General features: G+C 44.0%; 1 protein-coding gene across 1 annotated transcript; it reads left to right on the top strand.

Moving 5' to 3' along the window:
• Window positions 1-9,257: 9,257 nt before the first annotated feature.
• On the top strand, window positions 9,258-13,977 carry barhl1b (BarH-like homeobox 1b). The gene is made up of 3 exons (XM_070850968.1): window positions 9,258-9,708; window positions 12,214-12,436; window positions 13,677-13,977. The coding sequence occupies exons 1-3, from the start codon at window positions 9,258-9,260 to the stop codon at window positions 13,975-13,977; spliced, it is 975 nt and encodes a 324-aa protein (XP_070707069.1).
• Window positions 13,978-14,399: the final 422 nt, after the last annotated feature.

A 14,399-nucleotide genomic window follows, 5' to 3' on the forward strand; every position in this document is an offset into this window, starting at 1 on the left:
AAACCAAGCCTGACATTCTTTTCAGTGATGACTGCTCAGTTAGGTGTAGGAGCAAAAATGGAAGTATGCAAATACAATGTACAATAAAGTATTTGCAGTAAATTGCTTCCCAATTTGCATAATTATACACAAAACAGAATTCTGCTAAATTCAGCACAGGCGACAGGGCTGGAAAACATCTGTATCACAAAATGAAAAACACAAGTATGCAAAAATCACATATAAAGTGCTCACACTGCTCAGTGCAGTTTACTTTTTTGTATCAAACTCCGGCAACACATTTGGTAAATTGTTTTTGCCTTTAAAATTGTTAATTTTGACGATAGAATTGTGCAAAATGATATTTCCATTCCACTCAAACTTGAATAGAAATGTCTCAAAGTGTCTTGACATTTTCTGACTAAACAAACAGATTTGTTAGAAGAAAATAATCAACAGATCGATGGATGATGAAAATATTTGGTAGCTGCAGCCCTGGAGAGGAGCTGAGGCCTGAGAAGCCCTCAGTAACAGCATCTCACAGTTGGTTTCAGTGCTCTTGCATAATTTGTGTGCGTGTGTCCTGAGTGACACTCGAGATGTGATTCATGGACGTAAGCATGGCCTCCCCGACGCCCCCTCTTCCCCACATGGAGAGAGAAGGCCAAGGGCCCGGCCCGCCTTGGTCTCCCCTGGCACGGTAGAAGGTAGGGGGCGAACCTGGACCCTGAGCTCCCCCCTCGAGGTAGGAAGTCTCCACACTGTCTACCAGCTTGTGTGTGTCTCCCTGTGGCAGCTGCAGGGGACCCCCTGCCCAATGTGAGCCTACCAGTACACCATCACTCAGGGGGAGTCTACATGACAGCTTAACATTGAACTATGACACCTTGTGTGGAGAAAAGGACTGTCTGTTATCAAGCACTAGTTTGGCTGCTGAAATGCGCCATTCACTGGTTCCTGTTTCTCCAGTGTAAGAATTGGCTACTTTCCTCTGTTGTATAATATTCTTAATCTTTTGTTTTTAAAAATGATGGGCTGCTTTCACATTCTCACATTTTAGGGAAAAAAAGTATGAGTAAAAATATTTGTCAGATCAATCAGTAATAAACATAACTGATGGTTGCAGCCTTATTCTCAAGTACTAATAGTTAGCATTGGATGCTTGGTCAGATTCGGAGTCTTATTGAGTATAATTAATGAGTCCTACTTATTCCTTGATTCAATATTTCATGAATAAAATCATGATTTTGCCACTTTGATTGTATTTTCTATTAGACTGCACAGATGTTTGCGTTAGGACAACAGTAAAAATTGGAAAATGTGGCTTATTCTGTAAAATGAAAACAGGATTTTGTGGAAAAATGCGTTTAAATTTCTCAAAGCCAAGAAGTTACTTAGTTACCATGGTGGCCAACAGGTCCTCCAAACTACAGAGTAAAATGCACCATCTTCCAAAAGGGCAAACTTTCTGTTACAGATATAAAAGCAAAAAATTAACTAACTACTCTTTCAAAAAGTAAATACATAACTTTCCTAATAATAAAGATCCAATACATTGCTCGCTACATTACTTTTGTTACTTAGCCCAGTCCCAACAAAAGTGCTTTAAAACAAGTCCAAAGCCAAAGATTATCCTCAGCTTTGCCCCAGAAGTCCCGTCCTCATATGAAGGCAGACGAAGCGAGAGTTGGCAAAGCTACCAGAAGCTAGCTGCCAGCTAGGAAGACACCACTTTTCACTTAGGTTGAGCCACAAAAGCTACTTCATAATTTGAGTTAAAATAACTATAGTTAGGGAACTTTCATCATCATCAGTTGAGAGACAAAGAAAAACAGGAAACAAACAGAGCTATGCCATATCCTAGTCACACCATCCAACCATCCTGACCCCCCCCCCCCCCTTCTGTATACGTTTTGTGGCTGTATAACTACATCATGCTACATCTGCCTCCCTCCTGATAGATAAGAGTCAATCATTAACGGCCATTTAAAATAATCATTAGTTGAAGCTCTACTGCTAATAAACACCATCAGATCCTAATGGCTCTAATCATCTACTCGGTTTAGTCTCCAGGGTCAAAGGTCAGCGAAAGTAGGGTTGGCCCTAGTTTGAGGGAGCTGGCATTCCTCATGAGGGATGGTTATGATGGATGGTCGAAGGTCCTCGTCCTCCGCCTGCTCACACCCCTCTCCATTGGCTCCTCACTCACCTCTCCGCCTCTTGGCACCGTCCCTCCATCCCCTCTTATCCTCTGACCAGATGTGTTCGATGAACTCTGTCAAGAATAATAAAACACTGGCTGCTGCAAGGGCCGTGCACATCGAGAGCAGGGCGGGAGGGTGCATATCGCATGCATGTGAGGACCTGCAATTATGAAATACACACATACACCAGTGAAGACCGCCAAATCAGCCATTCTAGTTATTATAACTATTAATTAGCTGTGGTCTTATTTGATGGTGGTGGGGAGGTTAGAGGCATAGACGCTGATGCTAAACACATTCAGAACTCATTTGAATTGCACTACTATTAGTTTTAGCTCAAGATGACCTTGCACCTGAGGGTGGTGCAGGGGAATACTGCAGTTTCAAGATGCTGCTTCAGTATCTACTGGTGAAATAGTGACAAGAGGCTGACGTAGCCACCTTAAACATGGAATAACTTCTGTCAGCCTTTAACTATTCATGGATGAAGATATTTCACATGACATTCAGTTGACACTTCATTCCAAACACAATGTGGCACCATGAATGCAAATATTTACTAAAGGTGTAAGTGGCCCCATGGGAAACCAGATGAGGGGAGTTAATGAGCTACACAAGATGTCCACCGCCAAACGGTCAGGTAAAGCTGGGGTCAAGTTCAATTAGTCCGTGCTATTTTGGATCCAGTTCAAAAATACGTGGAGTCAAACAAATCTTTTTTCCAGTCTTTAATCTTCCAGCTTTTTTCCCCACTGACAAAGAGCATTGTACACAGAGCTGCCAGGCCCACAGTTTTACCGCAGCCACGGAGTCTATAAAGAAATATCCATATTTCAAATGAAATAATTTCTAACCAAATCCTACCAAACTGACTCACCACATATGCACGAGCATGGGACACGCCCTCAAACCCACCCACCCACACACAGACACAGACACACACACGACATGCTCTCTGCCTGACACCAACTCTGCTGGTAAGAGAAACAAACACGTCAATGTCAACTAGCTTGCTAGCAACCCAGAGGAGGAACATGACACCCAGTAAATGAGCAAAATACGGGAAGAAATCCACATAAGGACGGGAAAGTGAAAACAGAATTAAAGGACGTTAGAACGAGAGGCTGGAGATGACAACGCAGCTTTTTGTGGATTTTTGGTGCTACTTTGTAGATATCATAGTAGATTTGGCAATGACAGCCATACTGTTGGAGCATGTTTTGAGATCTGGTTCTGGGCTGGTTTTGATGACGAAACTATTTAAAGTACAAAACATCCAGGTAATAATTTTGCTAAATAAACAGCAAAGTTAATATGTGGCCACAAGTATGTGGACACCTGAACATCACGCCCATGCCTGATACAGCAGATGGACGGTCCAAAACCATGGCCGATGAGCATTAATCTGGTGCCGTGACATCGTCCACTCCTCTGGTTTCAGGCTTGCCACCAGATTTGGGATTTTCTCCACACAAGAGCATCAGTGAGGCACAAGGTCTGGCTCGCAGTCGCCATTCCAGTTCATCCTGAAAGTACAGGCCAGTCAAGTTCTGCCACACCAGTGAACCTGGCTTTGTGCACCGGGGCAGGAAGTTTGCTGCCCAGTTCCAATCAAAACAAGAAAGGAGATAAATTAAATTGCTTCTCTATCTGCACAGGAGCATCAACTATCTTCACATTCACTTCACAGTCTTTATGGTGCAGAGCCACATGGACACAAGCGGTGACACAGTCACCTCCGTGTGACATTTGCTCTCATGAAGAGAAAAGTTTATGATTCACCATTTCCTCTGGTCACAGGAGTCTCAGTCGACAGAGGAGCAAGGGAAATGTCAAATATTGCTCATTCTGTTTTGAAAGGCTGGTATCTGCAGCAGCAAGCCAACTCTGTTGATGGAGGATGAAGAAAAGGGGAAAGATGAAGAGGAGGGAGAAAGTGTTTTTTGCTCTGATGTTACTGCTCAGGAAGGCCTCCTGGGACAGAATCAAAATCTGCCTCTCCTGAAACCCTCTCACCACGGGCGACCGGTGACCACTCGCCCCCAAGGAGCTGCCGGATGAGAGCGAGGACGAGGAGTGATGGCAAAGATGGAGGCAGGGTGAGCACATTGATGGCTAGAGTGATGATTTCTTTCACACACACACACACACACACACACGTGCAGACACACACAAATGCCCCCACTCATCCTCACACCTCCTCCCACCTCCCCGTGGCCCTGGCCCTGCAGGCTACACACACACACACACACACACACACACTCACTTTCTACCTCTCTCTCTCACACACACACACACACACACACCATGGTTAGGCCTCCAATTAAATCAAAAGTGGTTTGTTTTTATTGGTCTTTTGCGCTGACAAGTGGGCTATCATTCTGACGGCTCTACCTGTCAGTGAGCAGCTGAAAATCCTCCGTTGACAATGCCCAATGCTTCCAATTAGGGGAGAATCAGACTCCTGGCGCGCTAGCCATCTTTCCACCCTCCCCCCCAGGCCCACCTTCCCTCCCTCTTTTCCTCTGCACTCGCTCCACGATCCTCTCCCGTTCCCCTCTATCTCTCTCACTTTTGCTCTCCTCTGTAATATCTCCCTCCTCCTCCTTCTTCCTCTCCTCCTCCTCCTCCTCCTCCTCCTCCTCCTTTCCTCCCTCTCTCCAGGAGAAGGGGGTCTGTCTCCGCTGCAAATTACCGACACAAAACGAAGGTGGTGGCGACGCTGGCGCTGGGAGCTGCCGGTCCAGGGCCCTGTCAGCATTAATGAGACGATGAAGGTTTATTTCGCCCGCATGCATGTGCTAAATTCTTTCTTGTGTGACAGCTGACTGGGAAATGTGAGTGTTAACCTTATAAAAGATTCAGCGGGTTCTCATTATTTTCTGTCAACTCCAGTACCTGATGGCGTTAAGGTGCATCATTTGCATCCCTGACTGGTCCAGGGTGCAGCACCAGCTCCAGAGCGAGCACCTTTTTCTTTTCTTTTTTTTTGTGCCTTTTTTTAATGCTGTTTGTTTGTTGAGAGGAGTCATCTTTTTACACATATCCCCCTCGAAAGACACGCTTTACTCCATGTTCCAAAACGACAGAGATGCCAAAGTTTATTCAAAGGCGACACACATTTTTACAAAACATACCTAGATATATATTTAACACACCTGCTCAATTGAGCAGGTAAATAAAATGTTTTCTCTAGTTTTTTCCGCACTAAAACCTGCGAAGCAGAGGAAGCCCAGCAGGCATTATTAGCAGTAAAGCATATGGACTGGATTCCTGTAATGCAGAGGAAAAAGAGCAAACCAAAATAAAGCACATGTCCACAGGTAGATTATTAGCACTGACAAGTCAGTATGGACTATTACCATGAAACTTCACCTGGTGCCAGTTACATCAGTGATTTCAGCTTTATCATATTGATATTTCAGTAAGTATTCAAAGACAAGTAGACTGATCAGAATATAATATATTATCAATATTGGTGTTAAATACAAGGAGTTACATTAAACTGTACAGCTGCCAGCCCAGCCAGAGGACAAATGGCCCAAGGGTGCCAACTTTGTTTTGGTTAAAATGTGAGTGGAAGGCGTGGGGCTGTTTAATGTGGACCAATAATGGAGCATTATTTAACTACCTGATAAAAACAGATGGACAGAGAAGTGAAGAGACAGGCAGCAGCTCACTGCTCGCTGACCATTTCCTGGGAACATTCCTGTTTCCTGTCTTTAACAGGGATCAATAACATCCTCCCAGAACATCAGTGTGTGTGTGAGAAAAATAGTGTGTGTGTGTGTGTGTGTGTGTGTATTTCATCATCGGGGTAACAGTTACACTGGCTCTAAAATTCAGACCAACTCATGAAAAAAAAAGAAGTGGTAAAAAACAAAATAAAACAAAATCAGCAGCAGCATGAGCTAAATCATTACACCACACACACACACACACACACACACACACTCAGTTTAGCCACCTAGCTGTCAAAAAGACAATTCTCAGATTTTAAAGGATTTATAAACTTTACCAAAAGCCAATATTTTTACATTTGATTGCAAACATTTTATTTGAACACACCCGTACACTCAACAATTATTTAATCTATTCTATTTTTACAACTCAACTGAATAGTAATTTAAAAGCAAAGATGTTTCACACCATCATCTCTGCTCTGTTAAATGTCATTATATATTGAATAGTTTTTGAATATTTGGGTTTTGGACTGTTGGTCTGAAGACGACACATTAAGTTCAGTGGACTTGAAGTTTCGTGGTAATTTTTCCACATTTTTCTTCACTTTTCTGACATTTTTAAAAGGTAAGTGCTTATCAAAGGTCAGTAATTACTATAGACAGTGTAATTAGTTATGATAACAATTCATGAAAATACTCCTCCAATGCAGCCATAGTCTACATAATTTAAAATAATCACTATTTTCTTAATATGGTAAGAAAACATTGTATTACAAGATGTTTTCTTTTTTTTTTTGGAAATCCTTCAACATTAATAATGATTCTGTTTTATTTTCTCAGCTGCTACAACTAGTTTATCTCCAAACAGATGCATTTAATCTCAATTTTCCACCTAATATGACCCGTTTTAGACATAAAATATGGTAAAATAAATACAGAAACTTAAATCAGCGTGGATAATAAAGAATGAAAATTTAAATTTAACAAATGAGGGTTTGGGTTGTTTTTTTTTTTTTTTAAAAAAAGACAAATCAAAATAATTTAAGCTCTTCTATAAGTTTCACCTGTCATGTGATGATCACAAAGAGGAAGGAGTCAGTTTAATCGCCCCATGATTTATTTACATTAGTGGACAGCGGCTCGGGGAGGATAAAGGGGGGGAAGACAAAAAAAACTCTGAGGGAAAGCATCAAACCACTGCTCCTTTTCATGCACCAGCAGAGGAGAAAGAAACAGCTAAGTCAGGGTGGGTGTGTGCTGCCTTATATCTGTGTTGTCCCCGCCTCGTATGTGACAGCTTGCAGCCGTGATGGGACCCCATGGGAGCGGGGAGCGGATTCACTAACCTGCCGGTGTCTGAGACCGACGCGCGCCTCCAATCTGGTGGTCACATGGGGTGGAGGAGGAGGAAGGGGAGGGGGGGGGTCGATGATGATGAGAGGGGGGTTAGTTAGATTATTAGGGGCTGTCGGGGCCGCCGAGCGGGGCAAACTGTTGTGCAGGAAGGAGCTAAAAGTGCACACAATGGTATTTCACGCATGTTAAGGTGAAAAGTGCGCATAATGGCGCTTCACGCGTCTCGAAGTTTTGCGTCACGCTGCTCCGACCATTGTGTAGAATTACTAGGGACTATTAGATAGTTATTATGCTCTAAATGACGCCTGTTCAACGATGAGACATTGTGCGGGCTCAAAAATAAAACCTTTATTATATTTTTTTTTTATGATTTTGATCCTCATTTTTTTCTTATTTGTAAGTCAACATAAAAACAATATGTTGTCACAGTGACCAGTGTATCTTCAAAGATTGTTTGGGGATTTTAAATTTCCAACTGTGGGCAAAATGGTTTAGCAATATAAAGGTTAAATAATGATAAGCTTCAGCAATAATAGTAATAAAAAATAGTAAAAAAAAAAAATAAAAATAGAGACCTTATTTTAACAATAAAATCACCACCTAGCAAGAGAAATAATAAATAATAATAATAATAACAATAATAATAATAATAATGTGTCTGTATTGGCGATTTCGTTCATTCATTTCGAAATATAAACAATGTCAAATCTGATAATCCAATAAGTGCATAATGAAAAATAGAAATAAAATGAATGATCATAATATGAAGTGAAATGTCGAAGGAAAATCTGTAAAAACTGTAGCTGTGGAGGTGGAAATCAAATCCAGTCACAGACAGGGAGTCGAGAAGAAAAACACGGAGCCGCTTCACATAATAACCCCATTATAAGCCTCATCAATGATGTAATGAAAGCAAACAGTGTGAAAATTGCCTGTAAACAGTTGGATCTGAGTCTCCTGATGAATTCAGTGTCTCTTTTATCAAAGTGAGGATGAGCCAGGGAGGAGGGGGGGTGGTGGGGGGTGTGGGGGTGGGAGGGAGGCAGGAGTGAGTGGGCGTGTAGGGAGGTCCACTTCCAGCTCCCCTCAGCCAATGAAGGCTTGTCACAGGGGACTCACGTGGACGAGGCGCTCTTAAAACCTAGCTCCTGACTTTTCCTCAAGTTCAATTTTTTGGGATTCCCTCCCACCCCCATCACATCTCGTCCTTTTACTTGCCAGTTGTGACTATTTAACCCAGTTTACCTCTTTTCTCGCTTCTGCGACGCGCATCGCATCGTCCCGCGTCTTCCTCTCCTGCTGCAGCTCCGGGCTCCTCTCTCCCTCTCTCTCCCACCCTCCTCTCTCTCCCTCTCTCTCTTTCTGTGTGCGCTTCGTGTTTTTAGTGTTTTGTTGTTCTACTTAAAAAGAATGCGATCAGTCTTCATGTGTCGCCTCTGTGGCCGCACGACGAGCTGCCCTCAAATTTCCCCCCCGCTCCTCTCTCAGGTCTGACGCGCCTGTACCTGTCCATGGTGCTGAAACGCTTTCCCCCCCCACCCCGAAGACACCGGTGCGCTGCTGCTCCCAAATCTCCAGAAACAGTATTTCCGCATCTTTTCGTGTTCCGCAGGTGAGATCGTTTCAGCAATAACCGGTCCGCCTTCACTGCGAGGCTCCTGGACTGAACACAGGAGGAGTTGCTGCTAAAGGAAGCAAGAAGAATCTCCGACGAGAGACTACAGCTGCTGCATCGATTTCAAGAGGACTTGACAAAAAAAGAAGAAGAAGAAGATCGGAGGAGAGGACGGTAGTTGTAACGCAACTTAGCCTGGAGATATTTTCTCTTTAAAGAACCAGTTGGGAAACTGGAAATAGTGGATGAATTCTCTTCATTTGTAGCGCACCCAAAAACATTTTTCTTGGTGCGGGGAGGGGGGTTCTTTCTCCTCTGCTGGATCAACTGAGACTTAAGCAGCCCCCCCCCCTCCCCCTCCCTAAAATAAAACTTGTCCTGAATACCAAATGGTAGTTTGAGGAGGCCTCGATCAAGACAATGGAGGCGTCCGCCAACGGGTCCAGTTTTGGCATCGACTCGCTGCTGTCCCACAGGCCTGGAAGTCCGGTGTCCAAAGGGGACAGCCTGGTCGGGGAGTGCCGCTCGCCTCTGGAGTTCAGCCCGAGATCAGACGTGGAGAGCGGCTGCTCGTCGCCTCCGTCGCCGCGGAGGGAGTGCGTGGAGGAGGTGGCCCAGAGGCAAGGTCACGGCGTCGGCCTGCCGCCGCACCTCCAGCACGCGCAGATATCTGCGGGGTCGCAGCAGAGGACCGTGACCTCGTCGTTCCTCATCAGAGATATTCTCGCGGACTGTAAGCCTCTGGCCGCCTGCGCGCCCTACTCCAGCAATGGACAGCCGACTCAGGAGGTGGGGAGGCTGGCCTCGAAGATAGCGGACGACTTTATGGAGAAAATCCACAGCAACTCGTCGTCAGACAGTGAATATAAAGGTAAGGATGGGGAGCTGCAGGGCTGTAGACACGGTGAAGCAGAGCTGCAGAGAGGAGGGGAAACTGATTTGGTCTCCTGCTTTCATGTCGGACTTTAGGCTCCTGTAGAAAAATATCACCTATTTTCAAACGCTGTTCTAGTTATTTCTGCTGTAGCTTGTTATTTCCCACCACAAGGAGACGTGTCAATGTGGTTCTGAGATTTTCTTGTCTTAGTGCTTCTTTTTTCTGCCTTTAAAAATTATTTTCAATTTGGACAAACCTGATTAAATCATGACTAAAACAAAAGAGACAAAAAGAGTCCTGGACAGCTCTGGTAGGCTACAAAATTAGTCGTGTAATTTTGTAAAAAAAAATTAGAGTAGCCTTGGGCATGAAGCAGGAAGAAAAATAAATTAAATTTCAATGAAAGTCAAACTATTATTCGAAACATTATTTAAGCATTTTTCTGCACTGGGAATTAAACAAATAGACAAAATGTCTCAGGCCTTTTCAGATTATGTTATAATAATAAAATAAATAACAATAATAATAATAATAATATGTTGCTTTGCTGTATAAAAATAATTTTTTGTTTATATTTGTTTTTGGGCGAAAAGTAAAACAAAACAAAACATATGATGATGTGAATCCACAAACTGACACTATTCATTACTAGCAGACCACCAGTGAGGTAAAACCGAGCCGATCCTCTGCTGCTGCCTCACGGTGCCGGAAACATTTAGTTATTTGGACTAATGGAGCTCATTTTCATTTGGGTTTTACACTTAAAAGATCGGCGGCAGCACTCGTGCGTGCGCGTCGCGTTTGGAGCTCCGCACGAGCGGAATATCCAGAAAGCATCTGTTGATGTCAGGGAGGCAGGAGCGGGAGAGATGACAGGGTCGCCTCCAGATAAATGCCATCAAGGGCCTCTCTGTTTCCAATCATGTCAGCCATAACAGACATGTCACCTCCATTGACAGTTTAATGAAGCGGTGCCTGGAAAGAAGCAGACCGCTGTAGGCTACGAGAAAAACACACAACTGGATGAAATATAATAGTCTGGAAAACACCAGCAATATCGTTTGGTTTTATTCACGGTATTTTCTTCTGATTTCACTTTTCTTGTAGCCTATTGATGAGGCGTCACGTCACCAATTTGCTCGACAAACCCAGAGTGCGCGTGCGTGTGTCACAGCTCGGATGGAGACGCTCATCGACGCGCTGATTGATTGAGGAAGCCGCGGGGCCCACAGCGCGCCTGTACGGTGGCTTTGATTTCCACGAATCCGCCTCCTATAATATTTCAGGGATTTGATGCAATTTGTCCCCGGCGCTAATCAGATTTGTAAGCGCGCGCGGCCGCCCGGCTCTTGATTTCCACTCATTTCCACGCTCCTGTGAAGTTTCTCCGGTCGCGGTTGAAAGGCTCGTCCTTCCCTTGTGGCTCAATTAGGCGGATTATTGTGCTTCTTGAGACGACTCAACTATTCAACTACCAAGATCTCTCGCCTGGCTCGCCCCCCCCCTCACCCCTCCTCTCCTTTCCCCTCTTTTCTTTTATTCCCCCTCTTTTTTTTAGTCTCAGAATTGACTATAAGGAGTGTATATCAATGCTCGCCCTGACATGACACCACGCAGAAAAAAGAACAAAGGCTGCGGCTCTACTGACGGGAGGAAAAATCAGATTGGAAATGCGAATATTGGAGGAGCTTTTCATAACAATTTAAGGCCAAATCAAATAGCTGCGTAAAGCCCATAGGCACCGTTTCCAGGGCCGTGATCTCACACTCAGCAGCAGAACCAGCCACTTCCTCTCAAATGCAGATAAACAGTTACAGATAATACAAATAAAACTCGGTATGCTGCTAAAAAATCTGACATATTTTAAACATTTTAACAGCAGAAAAAAAAAAACATTATTTAGGTTAACAGTAGCTTCCGCATTTGGCTCAGTTAGTGTTCAAACCAGTGATTTAAAATTATTCAAAATAAAGTTTCCGCTTTTATTTCCCCGCTGTTTCCCCCATTTTTCTCACACTTAATGAAATTACATTTAAAAACGAAAGAAGCTCCAAATAATTTCTATTATCATCATTATCATTAATCTAATCAATAATCTATCAATCTAACTGAGCAATGAGCTAATTAAGCTTTAGTTTAAATCACACCTCACCCACAGGAGCTGTGACTGTTTCCTATTCAAACACACGTTATTAAAGTTAGTAGAAATGTTTCTCAACGAGTTTAATTTATATTCCACTTTGTTTTTTTCCTGAATCAAACCCTTTTCCTGACGCCAGCAGCTTCACACGAATGAAAAGCTGCATCTCCATAAAATACACCTTGTTTTATTATTATTTGAGGTATTTCTATAAGGCACAGATTGGTTCATCCCTGCATGGAGGATCCACACAAAGATGGATGCAGCGTTATGTTCCACAGTCTGAGGCCTGAGCGCTGTTTTCACCTTCCTCTCTTTTTTTTTTTCTTCCTTCTCTCGGCTCTGTTTCTGTCCGCCAGTGAAAGAGGAGGGGGACAGGGAGATCTCCAGCAGTAGAGACAGCCCTCAGGTCCGGCTGAAGAAGCCCAGGAAGGCCCGGACGGCCTTCACGGACCATCAGCTGGCCCAGCTGGAGCGCAGCTTCGAGCGGCAGAAGTACCTGAGCGTCCAGGACCGCATGGAGCTGGCGGCCTCCCTCAACCTCACCGACACACAGGTCAAGACCTGGTACCAGAACCGGAGGTAAAGACACCGCTGGTGCTACTTAAGAAGGAGGGGGGAGGAGGAGGGGAGGAGGGGTGGGGGGGCTGGATAATCTGGTTTCTCATGGCTGGCTCATGACTAGATGGACCAAGGGACGCCATGTTTTCCTTTTACCATCACCCTGAAAGGTGGCACGAGTTCACCTCGCTTAGTTTAGTGCCACTAGCACTGCAAATAAACACTGTTTTAATTATTGATTCATTTGATGGGTTGTTTCCCCTCTATTAAATGATCGCTCCATTAAAAGTCAGAGATGAGTGGAAAAGCTCCATCACAGTTGGAGGCGTTCAGCGACAACATTTAGAGAAATTCAGTTCATCTATAGAGCTGCTACAGAAGAAAGGAAAAGCTCACTTTAAGTGGAATAAATTAGCAAATTAAATTAATTTATCATCAAAATAGTCTGAGTATATTTCCTGTCAGTGTCCTTTCGTCATTAACCATCAATTAGTTTGACTTTTACTTTAAAAGAAATTTACCACTGACAATCACTGATTGACAGTTGATCTGATCTCTTTCTAACACCAACACGGTGACATTTGTATCGTTCTTTTTATTTTGTTTGGTACTGTTTATTTTAGGCTGTTCATTTTTCCTCTCTATTAACAGAAAATATTACAAGAAGTTTTATTAAATTTATCTTTTTTTTCCCTTCGCTTCAACATCTTCACCCCCCCATGGTCTACTTTGAAGACTGGGGCATTCACTGTCAGTAAATAAAATAGAACCTGATGCACCTGTAAGAAAAACCCCTCTTTGTCAGTGTAAATACAGGTTTTCTGCAGTCTTGGGCTGAATTAACTTTGGCTTTTATTTGTTTACAATTTTGACTCTCAGGCAGATAAATGACAGAAATAAATATAAAAACACAACACTTTGGAGAATGAATAATGCATAGTTGCATGTGTGCATATCAATAATTCAAATAAACCACTATATCTACTCAATTATCTTTATTATGAATTATTCACCTGCATGGAGTGCATACTGGCAACCTAACAGACATCCTTGGGTGCGAATACAAGTGGCAGGTTGGAGATTTTGGTGATTTAAAAAGAAATCTTAACAGATGTATTCCTGACTTCTAATTGGCCCCCAGGTAAACAGATGGGAGTTGTTTTGGCGTGTGTCAGATTCAAACACACTCACTAATGCTACATGCGTTCATGGATCTACACGCTGGAGGTTAAAACGGCGCCTTTTTTCCCCTCTCTCCCAGGACAAAGTGGAAGAGGCAGACGGCGGTGGGCCTGGAGCTGCTGGCGGAGGCTGGAAACTACTCCGCCCTGCAGAGGATGTTCCCGTCCCCGTACTTCTACCCGCAGAGCCTGGTGTCCAACCTGGACCCCGGAGCGGCCCTCTACCTGTACAGAGGGCCCTCGGCGCCCCCGCCGGCCCTGCAGAGACCCTTGGTCCCGCGGATCCTGCTGCACGGCCTGCAGGGGGGCAGCGAGCCGCCCCCTCCTCCGCCTCTGCCCCCCATGTCCGGCGTGCTTCCCCGGCCAGCTCAGCAGCGGTGAGCCGGCCCCGGCAGAAAGATCGGGTTTGGTTTTGTTTTTTTGTACGCTGACTTTGGCAGCTTTGGACTCAGTAGAAGAAACAAGAGACAGAAAAAGATAAAAACGTGACGAACAGGAGAAAAAGAGAAAGTGATGAAGGTGATGAAGGTGATGAAAAGCCTGGACGGGGGCCGAAAGGACCGCTGAACCCTGGGGACGGAGCTGTGGGACTCTGACTGTCTGCGTGGAAGGATCTGTTTTCTGTTTTTTGGGGGGACATGAGCTTTATTTAAAACTTATTTATTTTTCAATATGAATCAAAGTATCTAAGTTATGTATTTATTTGATCTAAGTTTCAGTATTTTCCGTGTTTTTCCCAACAATAGATTGTTGGTGGCACTTTGACCCACAGTTCAACGCCAATTAGACCTCCTAATGGCATC

Source organism: Pempheris klunzingeri, chromosome 19 (genome assembly GCF_042242105.1).
Source record: "Pempheris klunzingeri isolate RE-2024b chromosome 19, fPemKlu1.hap1, whole genome shotgun sequence".
NCBI lineage: Eukaryota > Metazoa > Chordata > Actinopteri > Acropomatiformes > Pempheridae > Pempheris > Pempheris klunzingeri.

Coding starts and splice junctions, on each gene's coding strand:
- barhl1b (XM_070850968.1), top strand. CDS start 9,258: ATGGAGGCGTCCGCCAACGGGTCCAGTTTTGGCATCGACTCGCTGCTG. Junction 9,709..12,213: donor GTCAGACAGTGAATATAAAG/GTAAGGATGGGG, acceptor TCTGTCCGCCAG/TGAAAGAGGAGGGGGACAGG. Junction 12,437..13,676: donor ACCTGGTACCAGAACCGGAG/GTAAAGACACCG, acceptor CCTCTCTCCCAG/GACAAAGTGGAAGAGGCAGA.